The sequence below is a fragment of the Bradysia coprophila genome, unplaced genomic scaffold, assembly GCF_014529535.1.
Source record: "Bradysia coprophila strain Holo2 unplaced genomic scaffold, BU_Bcop_v1 contig_232, whole genome shotgun sequence".
NCBI classification, from domain to species: Eukaryota; Metazoa; Arthropoda; class Insecta; order Diptera; family Sciaridae; genus Bradysia; species Bradysia coprophila.
In genome coordinates, this window is record NW_023503493.1 from 22,940,050 (window position 1) to 22,952,380 (window position 12,331).

At 34.4% G+C, this 12,331-nt stretch overlaps 2 protein-coding genes across 3 annotated transcripts; one reads left to right on the forward strand and one right to left on the reverse strand.

Moving 5' to 3' along the window:
* Positions 1-1,443: 1,443 nt before the first annotated feature.
* On the reverse strand, positions 1,444-8,581 carry LOC119076383 (WD repeat-containing protein 7-like). 2 transcript variants are annotated; one of them, XM_037183102.1, is made up of 7 exons: positions 8,540-8,581; positions 8,144-8,301; positions 7,877-8,087; positions 7,668-7,811; positions 7,384-7,612; positions 7,188-7,320; positions 1,444-4,757 (listed from the first exon to the last, which is right to left on the reverse strand). In XM_037183102.1, the coding sequence occupies exons 2-7, from the start codon at positions 8,278-8,280 to the stop codon at positions 4,643-4,645; spliced, it is 969 nt and encodes a 322-aa protein (XP_037038997.1). In that variant the 5' UTR covers positions 8,281-8,301; positions 8,540-8,581; the 3' UTR covers positions 1,444-4,642. The 2 variants fall into 2 exon arrangements, with proteins under 2 accessions (XP_037038997.1, XP_037038999.1); XM_037183104.1 differs by lacking the exon at positions 1,444-4,757 and adding an exon at positions 5,613-6,908.
* Positions 8,582-9,761: 1,180 nt separating this feature from the next.
* LOC119076376 (protein disulfide-isomerase A3-like) lies at positions 9,762-12,210 on the forward strand. The gene is given in 8 exon segments (XM_037183092.1): positions 9,762-9,838; positions 9,978-10,186; positions 10,740-10,923; positions 10,987-11,100; positions 11,167-11,235; positions 11,237-11,458; positions 11,532-11,731; positions 11,797-12,210. Coding segments are annotated over 8 exon segments (1,356 nt in total). The 3' UTR covers positions 12,078-12,210.
* Positions 12,211-12,331: the final 121 nt, after the last annotated feature.

A 12,331-nucleotide genomic window follows, 5' to 3' on the forward strand; every position in this document is an offset into this window, starting at 1 on the left:
TTTCTATATACTCGACACACCCGATGGATATGCGAAGGCAACTTCGTACCAGGATGACTATTTTAAAACTGCCGGAGAAAAGGTGCCCATTGTCGGAATCCGTTTGCCAACAAGATCGAATAGAAACATTTACATCAAAAATAAACATCGAACGCCAAAAAAACTCTAAATTAAATCGAAATTTTGATCAATTGTAAGCAAAGATTTTTTTCCCAACAGAGCTTCAACACACCGCCGCCATAGGACCGTGTAAGGTCTCTTACTCCTATTTGATTTCGCTTAACATAAAAATTAACCTCGTCATTGAGTAAAAGAGTACCCATTCCCGTCGTTTTTTCTTACCCGTTTTAGCCCCGTACGAAGTTTTGATATGCCGTTTGGAGCAGACAGAATTCGAAGCAGATGAATGTATGTCTGCCTATGGAAAGGATAACTCAAATCAATTATCTGTTCCTCAACAACCTCTCGTCTGTATTCAGATTGATCTGGCTCCGTAAATATACAGAGTCGAATCGGCCGGAGAGGTGCATTGTAGAAACGTTCGACGACAAATTTATTGTGAAAATTACGTATGAAAATTGAAGTTGTTTCAATGATTTCACCATTTCGCCTTTTAAGGTAAAATTTTATCTATACGCTGAAGTCAAGTAAAATACGAACTTTTGCTTCTTTTCGTTGGATTCTACGCATTTAGAATCCACAACATGTATGCATTCGAATATGCATGCCTATGTTACACAGAGTGTTCGGTTTCACGTGCGTGTGGAAATGGAGAATTTCCCCTCCAAGCGATGTATTTTTGTGGTTCATATTTGTGGATTTGACAAAACTACAGCAATGTGGGAGAGTTCGTGTTTTAATTGATTTCAGCATCAAGCGACATTTTTATGTAGAAGCTAGGGGAAGTAACTCGATCAATGAAGAACTCATCCGGCCTTAAAATGAAATAAACGCTGACCCTGGAAGTTATAATTTTTGCATACATTTTTGCGTAAGGAAAAATAGAGCGAGGGAGAAGATGTGCATGATGTGTCGCAGCAAGGCAACGCTGTAGCAAAGTGTACAAATACAGTGTAATGAGGTCCGGTTTTTAGCCAGCCTTCAAATGTTGACAGCAGTCTCTGTTACTTTGCTAGAAAGTTACTTTGGGTCGTTGAAAGAAAATCGTCTTGGTTAAATTGATCTTAAAATTATCTCTTTATTTTTACGAAATAGATTCTTGAGACAAAAATTATTACTTTTTCATCTTAGTCTTCGTTTTCAATTCTTTTTTTTTCTTCATTTCATTTCTTTTTGGTATATTATAAGAATACATTTTATCAATCATTAAATCGATTATACAGCGAATATATATATATAAGAATTATAATTTTAAATGTAGTCGTAATTAATCAGAATCATTCAGAATCATAATAATAATTACAGTCACTATAAAATGTTGAGCCATATTTTATATTATTTTTATCAATTATTTGAGAGATGTTACAGCTAGATATTTTTAGTTTTAAGTGATCCATTTACGTTAAATGTAGACGGCGACAATAATTACAATTTCATTTAAAAAGTTCATTGTCGGCTTCAAATGATCAGTGAAAAAGAACAATCACACTCCACTCTTAACATCATTCGAAAAAAGGAGCTCCATCGATGACTATTGAATTGAATAATACCTAATCCTCAATTCTTATTAACAAAGAAAAAACCGAGCTGTAAAAGTGATCTCTATTGTTTTAGAAAAATTAAACCTCGAATCCGAACATTATTTGTCTACCAGAGGCCTGGAAGCCCGTTTGATTTATTACTAAGTGCTAGTGATGTATAATTTGTGCGTCCAAAAACGCTATAGAAGACCTGCAATGCCGTAATAATTAAACTTATTAGGGCAATAAATGTAAAAATACATTCCAAACGAACATATAATATTGCGTCACTATGCACTGGGTTAGCGTTGTTTATCTCAATATGGAAAATTTTTGAATAAAATAGAGTAAAAATAATGTTTTTGAAATCGATTTCGGTTAAAATAAATTAAAACTCATTTCCTCGCTAGTGTTTCGGAAAAATTGATCGAAAATTTGATACGTTGCTCGGACGCGACTTTTTTATTTGTCTGTAAAAAAAAAAAATTGACATAAAAATATGGTCAAACGAAACATCGACAAACAACGGGAATGAATTATTAGTCGACTAGTGGTAAATGAATGAATTTTTCTTTTCTTTTGATTTTGTTTGTTCGTATGGTGTATAGTCAAAATATGCCTTACCTAGTGACACATTTTTTTTTCTTTTTATTTTACATTGAAAATTAGACATTTATATGTTTCGCGTTTAATTCGCTTGTTCAGTCCGAAAAAAGATCAAAGTGTAATAACGCGCATTTCCTTCGTTAGACTTCTCCTTATATCTTCTATTACTTTTTATCTTAAAATGAATCTCATAACTAACCTTCCAGAGACGGCAAAACGTTTCGCTATACGGCTTTTCAATTTATCACCGAAAAATGTTTGATGTTATGATCTTTTTACCTCAATTGTTTAAAAAAATACACTGCACCAAAGCTACATTTACCGGAGATCATTGTTTAATTTTATCGTTGCTGTCGAAAACATTCATGATTAAACCGTTTCTGAAAGGTTAAATGTGACAGTTGGGTACAAAACTCGGTCTTATCCATCTGTCAAAGTGACGTTTTAAACGTCAAACTAAATATTGAAGTGGTCATGAAACATTTGATTGTTCTTCGATTCTATTTTATTAATGGAATGAGGAACATTAAAAGATTATGCGACCAATTCGCATATTGATTTCGGTTTGACGTTTAAAACGCCACTTTGACAGATGTATGAGACTGACTTTTGATACCAACTGTTACAAAAATATCATAATCTCTTTCTCATTTGTAACACAATTTCGTTATAAAAAAACACATAAGAAAAACGAATTACCGCCGTAAGTTCGCCAAAAATTTCAAACCGATTCAACGAACAACAGGGGTCAACTTAACGCTGAAACCATATTTTGTTCTCAACGATAATATACGTTAAAATGACTCCTTTAGTGACGTTGCAATTTTGAATTGGACGACGCACTTATGGTAATATGAAATAAAGAAACAGAATTTTCACTAAATTATAACCAAAAATAAATTTCTTTTAAAAAATTTCTATCTTTTGCTTCGATTACGAATTCAAATTTTACTTAATTTAAAAATAAACGGAATGTCCAAAACACAAAACGTGAGGTAATAAAGACATTAAGTGAGTCCTTATATGAATAGTTAAATGCACAAAGGACACATGTCTCATTAGAGAATTATAAGAAAAATGAAATTTTATTCGTTTTGCTTTGTTTCGAATGGTCCGACGGTGGTTTTTTCTTTGAAACCATCAAAAACTTCGATTAACATCGTCAGACTATTCAGAATGAAGCAAAACAAATGAAATTTCATTTTTCTTATGATTCGCTAATGGTACATGTCCTCTTTCTGCATTTAACTATTCACATGATGTCTGAACTTCAGTGGACATCAGCAATTTGAAGGTCGTAGACATACGTTTCGTTAGTAAGCATATAAAGTTAATAAGAATTACTGATTATATTGTCATGATGCAGGCAGGAAAAAGAAAATATTGAAGTGGGAATGTCCTGAACTACTGCTACTGGGTGCTGATGAAGTTAGTGTAGACACATATTTTCTGGGTTAAAGAATATTTAGGCTCAAAAGCAGGTCGATTCTCAAATAATAGAAATTAAGATAAATTCAACTTCAGGCCAACATCTATTGATTTTTAGCCACATTAAAAATGGTAACACTGGACACTGACACCTATTATGCAATTGGCTTGTTTTGAGATATATGGGAAGTGTATGTACCATTGCAGCTGATCCGCAGTACCTGCGTTACAGCGAATTTGAAGTAAATTTGAGTCGACGTTAAAGGCAGAACATTGTATAAGTGTATTATTCTGTCCTAATATAATAATTTCGTATTACTAACTCACACTTCGTGTTTTGTGTAACATTTTTCCGTGGCAAATAAGAATCACATTTAGATTGAATCAAAATTTTAATTTTTTCGTAGCGTTTCATTGTATGATGTACAAAATTTATTGCCCAACAAAAATTACCGCTTTTTCGTGGAGAATTCTCTCTGTATTTTCTTCTTTCGCTAACAATAATGCACATAAAGACATTTTATTTATCATTTTGTTGAACAATTCATTGTTTTATTTCCCATTAAATTAGTTGTTAATTGTAAAAAATATTTTTTTTTTATTTTTCCAACATTTTTTTTTACTAAATTCAGCCTTATCTTCAAAAATATTTTTGTTTCTTTTTTTTTGTTTGTGTGAATATATAAAAAAAAATTTAACAAATGAAAAAAATGTGTTTTTAGTTGTCACTGATGGACGAATGGGCGATTAAAATCTTTTTTTTTTCATTCCTTTTTCATAATTTTATCCCTAATATAATTAAAACTGAAAATATTTCTCTCGCATTTTACTTTCTCTTCTTCGATTTAAATTATTCTTAATAAATGCCACTGTTCAATCGTCTAGATTGAATGGAATAATTTCATAATTCTAAATTTACGAAGGAAAATTGAAGAGAAAATCAGTAAATCAAACAAACATTTTCCATTTCATTCTTGTTCAGATGGAGCGCCGGGGAAGTAATACGGTGGCGGTCGTTCGTATTCGGATGCTGGCGGAGCCATCGGAGCATTTTGATATCTAGGTGGACCACCATCCCAATGTCTGCGAAATAGTGATGAAAAAGAAGAGAAAAACCAAATTTTAATATTCAATTTAACAGTTCGGTGCCCTATGAAGCATGAAGTAGATAGAAAAGCTATAGAATAATGAGACGAGGAGGCCACCAATCGCAAATCATATGATCAACATGACTTTCTACAAGATCACAATTACAATTACTGGGCCCTATGAAGTCTCCAAAGACAAGCTAGACGCCGTTCTTCGTTACATTGATCTCAAATGTGTGTATGCGACTACAACCGTATCATGTATCACTGTTTGATGTCGTGTCAGGATTAGTATGTAGTTTAACCTGTCACAGACGGCAAGCATATCATAAGTATTATTATCGGGTCTATTATTTCTTTTGGTTGAAGAACATTCAATCGGTCGATTTCAAATCTAGTACTTCTACTCTGTTAACACGTATTTTACTATATAAAAGACCACTTTATTCAGATCTTGTCATTTATTTTTGTCGATGTTATCGATAACAGATGAATGGCTGTATGTGACAGCTAAATCGTTTATTATAGAGACAATGACAGCTTGTGAACCAGTTTAGTAGTCTAGCTGTACCAAGCTTATCCAAAAATTTTCATAATTATTTAAACTTCCAGAACGGTAAAGTTATGCTAAAATATTCCGTTTCAGTTCACTTTATTTGTCGTAACTGTTCCTACATAAGTGAAACCAGGATTTATTTTTCAGAATTTTAATTCAGCAAAGTTCCGAAAAATTCAGAAAAAATTCAGAAAAATTCAGAAAAAAAATCTTCTGAATTTTTCGGAATTTTTTCTGAATTTTTAGGAATTTTTCGGAATTTTCGGAATTAAAATTCTGAAAAATAAACCCTGAGTGAAACCCTAGTTAATCGCATAACAGTCGACTATTTATTGGCCTATGGTCGCAGTGACTACGAAAGTTACTTCTTTTTAACCTTGTAGAAGCGACAAGCACATCGCAATACAATCGTTAAATGTGTCCCTCAAATTTCGAATTGTTCGTGAGTTTCCTCGCTAGATTGAATTAAATAGTAGTCTTTCTTAAGTAGCTACCTAAAGTGAGGAGATAAAATATTGGCAATTAGTTTTATACAATCTAAATTGGTTGAAATAACAAAGTATTCAGTATCAGTAAGAGATTATTTCTAACAATGCTTGCCGTTTGCTATAATACCTGAATTACAGGATCATTTAAAGTGTCACAAATTTCGAATCTAAACTCGAAGGTTTTAGAAGCAGTATTGAAACAACAAACACTTTTGTGCTTGGCTTTTTTTCACTTGAATCATCGTTTTGAATTATCAACTTTCGGGGTGTCGATTAACCATCCTTTCGTCCCTTTCATTTCTTCTGCCTATTGCATATCGCTGTGTTTCCAGGCCCTTACCAATAACAATTGAACTGAATAACATTGAACACGACAATACATAATATGAATGATTGATCGTCATGTCTATTTGTCCACTTTCTGTTATGTAAATTGAAGCTTTTGTTGATCTATTGTAATGTGTGCGTGTAGTATACTTTTTATGTTGTTGAAAAAAAATCACAGAGCGAAAAAGTGTGATGAAGACATGAACAGATTGAATTAGTAAACGACACAAAACACGGAAGATTTAAACAAACATACAGGTTGATCGAAAATTTATTTTAACATTAAAATACTTGGAACCTTTTCAGCGTTCATTTGGAAAATTTCAAATTTGTTTTCAAAATACGCACACAGCATGAACAACTTTAGCTGATAACATTTTTTGCTTTCACAGAAAGGTTTTTTTTAGGCATAATACGCAACGGTATTATTTAGGTAATGACCTCGGCTTGTTATCCGTCTGACGTAATTGTGATAGGGATGGAACTCGTGGTAGGTTAGGGGTATTGTCTGTGCTTAAGTCGAATTTTTTCGGTTGCGTCTGTTGATGGTTGGCAGTGCCATCCCGTAGAGCAGTTGCTGATGGCACACGTGGCAATGTTGGATAAATGCCAGAACTACTTGGACTTTCATTATCGGTGCAAGCAATACAAATGAAAATCATCTAATTTCCATCAAAAGCACTCTTCAAGCAAACTTTTACCAATCATGAAGACGATAACAAATGAAGTGAACTTAGCTAACCTACTACTGTTCGGTATTTTTCCAGGCAGTGCGCTAAAATGGGCATAAAAATGACAACAAAAATAGAAAATCAAAATTAATAATCTGTTTGCCTTGACGGACTTAAAAGCAAAATGATAAAAAAAATATTTTTTCGAGTAAAACTGTTCCTAGAAATAAATCGTTTTAAATTTCAAATAAAATATTGAGAGCCATTCGATTTACAATAAATTGGATTGGAAATGCCGATTCAAAATTTTTGAAAATGTTTAACGAAACTGAAGAAAATTTATGACTGTGTGTAAAATATAAGCAATAAACAAATTCACTCACTTCGCTGGCAATCGATACAAATATCCTTTTCCCTCATCGGACCAAAGAATAACACGATCGTTTGCCAGAAAATCTCCACCCAGCCAACGTTCACCAGATGGGGATATAACACTGCAAAGCACAGTGAAGTCGCCTGAAAACGTTAATCAATTTAGACGTCATTTTACAATATTCGACTTTAAAACAGATCGCCTACCAGCATCATAAATCTGCCAATATTTTGCACAAACAATCAAAACTGTACGCTGATTCTGAGAGCAACAGTTCAAACTGATTGCATTTAAGCATCGAATTTGCTTTGACTCATTCTCGTAGATCGGTTCCGAATATTTATTCTCGTTTCCAATCAGCGTCCAGACTTTAACCGTTCCAGTGGTTGTGATGGCAAGAACTACATCGTCCTTTCGTTTCGATGGCCTCAAAACCTTAATATGAAGACGAGCTGAGCATAGGCTACAGTTAATTATGCAATTAACTCACGTGAATTGCCGATATCCAATCCGGTTTCACTTTAGAGCTAAGAGAGAAAATCACTTCCAAACTAAATGGATCCATGACCATTATTTCTGCATAATAACCAACGCAAAACAGTCGAATATCGTCACAATTGGACATGTGATAGCCCTTTATTGGAAATGTATAAAATATGAAATTTCAAATCTTCTGTTTGCATTAAATCTTCTTATTACCTGTATACTTGTGTGCACCTGAGACAGCTTCGCACTCTCTTTACATTTTCCATCAACCAAATCCCATGTACACATTTCACCGCTCTCTGAAGAACTGACAAGAAAATTATTGTCCTGAATGATTGAGGCTGGAGCTAGACACAGTACTGGAGCTGTGTGTCCAACTAGCAAACATCTCGGGGTCATTTTCAATGTATCAGGATCGACTTTCCTAAATGAGTTATTGTCATTTGATCGTATCGCTGTGCATATAATTGTTTCACGAACCATAAACAAATTTGTCCATCATAGCATCCAGTGGCTAGTGTTTTTTGATCTTTCGATAGAAACACACTTGATACGCAATGGGTTGGTTGATACGGACCCCACAATACAACTGGTACAACCAAACTGTTGCTAACCATTTTTGGTTGATAATCTTTGTCCTGTATATTGGTCGAATGAAATTTGCAATTTTTAGCGATAAATTATTCAGTAAAACAAAATGTAAATTAATTTTGAGTCAAATTTTGTGTGGCTAAATGCAGCGTAATAAAATCAATAATAAAACTCAGAATCATCATTCAGTTAGTTGTTTCTATCATTTATTTCGCGATAATTTAGAAAATGTAAATCTTAATTCAGTCATTTGGGAGGCTGGATGCGTATTCGTATAGAAATTACCTTTTTAAAGAAAACTTTTACTCCTAAATTCTATGATTTTTCACTTTTGCATATTTTTTATTTTCAAAACATTTGACATTTGCAAAATAAATCAACCATTTTTCGATATAATCATGTGATTTTGACACTTGTAACGCCAAACCAAGAGTCTTTGAGATGTTCGAAATCAGGTATACGACTTTTGGCGCGATGGCTTTTTTGGAATTTTTTTAATCACTTAGAGTACTAGGGTGCGTATCGTGAATCCAAAGATTTTAAATCTGTGGGTTTGACTGAATCATACAATTTACTGATATAATGTAGCAAATTTTCAGGAAATTTTAATAATTTCATAAAAATCACTGTAAATTCTTACGGATACTTTTATCTCTGAACACATTTCTGTTGTTTCACATCTTTTCAGTCCATTCAATTCTACAAACTGTACTGTATACTCAATACCTATGTGTACTAAAGTTAAAAAAAAAATTAAAAACAGGATCGCTTTAACTATTTTCACCGTTCAATTTTATTCGTATGTTTTAACGAGCTTCTACATATTTGAAATACCACTTGCTTTTTTGAGTTCCTGCTCATATTAGTGCGTTTCGTGATTGTTTATTTACAAATGTGTTCAAATGAAAAATAAACAATCGGAACGTACAAATAATTTGAAATAAGAAAAATTAGGCGTAGCTACGACAAAAGCAATTTGAATTAAAACTCTGCTTGTGGATTCTGAGAGTTTCATTGTTTAAACAATGGAATTCTCAGAATCCACAAACAGAGTTTTTATGGAACATTACGAAAGAATTCGTCAGCAAAGCTTGATTTCCACTTAAAAAAGGTACTTCGCCGAGAGCGCCGTTTAGCCATTTGATTCGTTCAAATTTTTCATGAGATTTTTCGAACCTTGTCAAGTACTTACATTGCGTTCATCGTATTCTAATTTTTTCGAGTTTATATTCAAGACCAGACGAATACAAAAAAATCCGCAAAAACAATTTCGATTGAATTGACGCCTTAATTGTGCCTGTAAAGCTTTCTTGTTTGAAAACGGGGCGATATAACGCTGCGTTTGAAAGACTCCCGCAATTCATATTTTGAATTTCGAGTAAAAGATTGTCTGCCACATATTTCTTGTCGATTTTTACATTTGATATTTGATTTAAAATTTGACCGCGTCGGCTGATGTGACTGACTTACCCCTCATCGAAAACGCACAAAAATTTCGAGACAACCAATGAAATATTCGGACATCCATTTCTCGACGCGAATTGCCGATATCGATACAACATTGGTCATGTTTTATGCTCCATGGTAATTATGCGTTCTCGTTCGAAAACGTTTAAAATTTATTTGATTTGGGACTGAACAAACGTTGATCCTAATTCTCTACTGTTCCTTTTCTCCACTTTTACCAAATTATTCCGTTGTTCGCCGAACAAAAACACAAAAGGTGCGGCCATTGCAAGAGACTAAAACCTGAATATGCTAAGGCTGGCGAACTGCTTCGTGGTTCGGATCCGCAAATTGTTTTGGCTAAAGTTGACTGTACAGAAGGTGGAAAAGATACTTGTTCCCAGTTCTCCATTTCTGGTTATCCAACATTGAAAATTTTTAAAAATGGCGAATTCAGTGCAGATTACAATGGACCGAGAGAAGCAGGTTTGTGACAATAGCTAATTATATTGCATGCTGCAAGTAAAAAGAAAAAGTGCACCACGTGTAACTACCTTTTACCATTTACCATTACCTGAGACAGTGATTGATCATACTTTTCATCGGCATAATGACACGTATTATCTACGGCTTACATGAAATTGATTCTATTAGGTACAGGTAGCAAAGTATATTTACTTAGCGAAAATTTAATTAGAGTTTCATAACTTTATCTTATCTTAATATCTAAAATGATTTAAAGTACTACTTGTAATGGATACCCTTATTTTCTATAAACGATCCAGCTAATTGAACGAGTTCTATCGTTAAGTTGACAGTATCAATTGAAAGAAGTACATTAGTGCTATATTAATAGAGAGATTTTTAGTGTTATTATGTGTCAAGTCCCTAGCGTAAACGTTTAATACTGAGGTTGTGCGTGACAAAATGACGATAAATGTCGCTGTTTACGTTGTGACCACTCATTGTAAGAAAAATTCAATCTACTCTACTACTTCCATTTCTGGTAAAATTTTAATTAAAAAAATGTCAATTGCAGCTGGTATTGCTAAATTCATGAAGGCACAAACTGGACCCGCATCGAAGGACTTGCTAACGGTCGCCGAAATCGAAAAGGAAAGCGATCTTAAAACTGTTTTCCTTAAATACGCTGACAAATTCAGAGAAAAATTGCGTTTCGGTCATTCCAGTGCAGCTGATGTTCTTAGGAATTACAAGGAGAAGTATGCAAAATTTTTCGAGTTGATCGACTCGACCGACAATGACGAACGTACTTTCAATTACAGGAATGGCATTGTTTTGTTCCGAGCTCCACAATACCAAAATAAATTTGAATCGAACTCTGTCACCTTTAAGGGCACATCGCTGGACGAACTAACAACTTTCGTTAAGGAAAATTAGTGAGTGGGCATCTAGTTTCACATTCCTGGATGTTAACTTAAACTTTGCATTTTTCCATATTTCAGTCACGGTCTTGTTGGTCACCGCACTCGCGATTTGGCTCAAGATTTCAAAAATCCGTACGTGATCGCTTACTAACGTTGACTATGCCAAAAATCCAAAGGGTACAAACTACTGGAGAAATCGCATTCTTAAAGTTGCCAAGGAATACAGCGGAGACTACCGATTTGCTGTCAGTTCCAAAGACGATTTCCAACACGAATTGAACGAATACGGCTATGACTATACCGGAGAGAAACCCGTCGTTTTGGCCCGCGATAAGGATAATCAAAAGTTTATCATGACCACTGAATTCTCGTTAGTATTTCCACGGTTCTAAGCAAGAATATTCAATGTTGACCGATTTCTCGTTTACATCTAATCGCTTTAGTGTTGAGAATCTACAACAATTCTTGTCGGACTTGGAAGAGGGAACCCTTGAACCATACCTGAAATCCGAAGCCATTCCCGAATCGAACGATGGACCCGTTAAAGTAGCTGTAGCAAAGAATTTCGACGAAATTGTCACCAACAACGGCAAAGACACCCTAATTGAATTCTATGCTCCATGGTGCGGCCACTGCAAAAAGTGTAAGATGCATTTTAGCCTTCGTCATGCGTTCGGTGCATTTGCTTACATTTTCTTTAAATTTCAGTGACCCCAGTGTTCGAAGTGCTTGGAACTAAAATGCTTGACGAAGACGTTGAAATCGTCAAAGTCGACGCTACTGCCAACGATGTGCCGCCACAATTCGAAGTACGTGGCTTCCCAACATTGTTCTGGTTGCCAAAAGATTCGAAGAGCAAGCCAGTGAAATATGAGGGCGGTCGTGAAGTCGACGATTTCGTTAAGTATATTTCTGCGCACGCGACCAACGAACTGAAGAGCTATGATCGCAGCGGTAAAGTTAAGAAGAACGACAAAACTGAATTGTAAATAGATGTAACGAGAAAACGAGTGAGAGAGCGTATATGGTCTCAACAATTAACGTATATGTAATTTGTTCATCTAAATTCTATCCTTTCATCCCCTTTTTTTTTTGGAATACCGCTGCGTGATACGTGAATGAGTGAACATAAGTTGTGATTTTTTTAGGAGTCTTAAGCGATAATTCATCCAACTTTTCTTTTAATAATTTTTGGTCTGTTACGTAGAACCCTTCTGCTATAGCGTAGTGTCTAACTAAAATC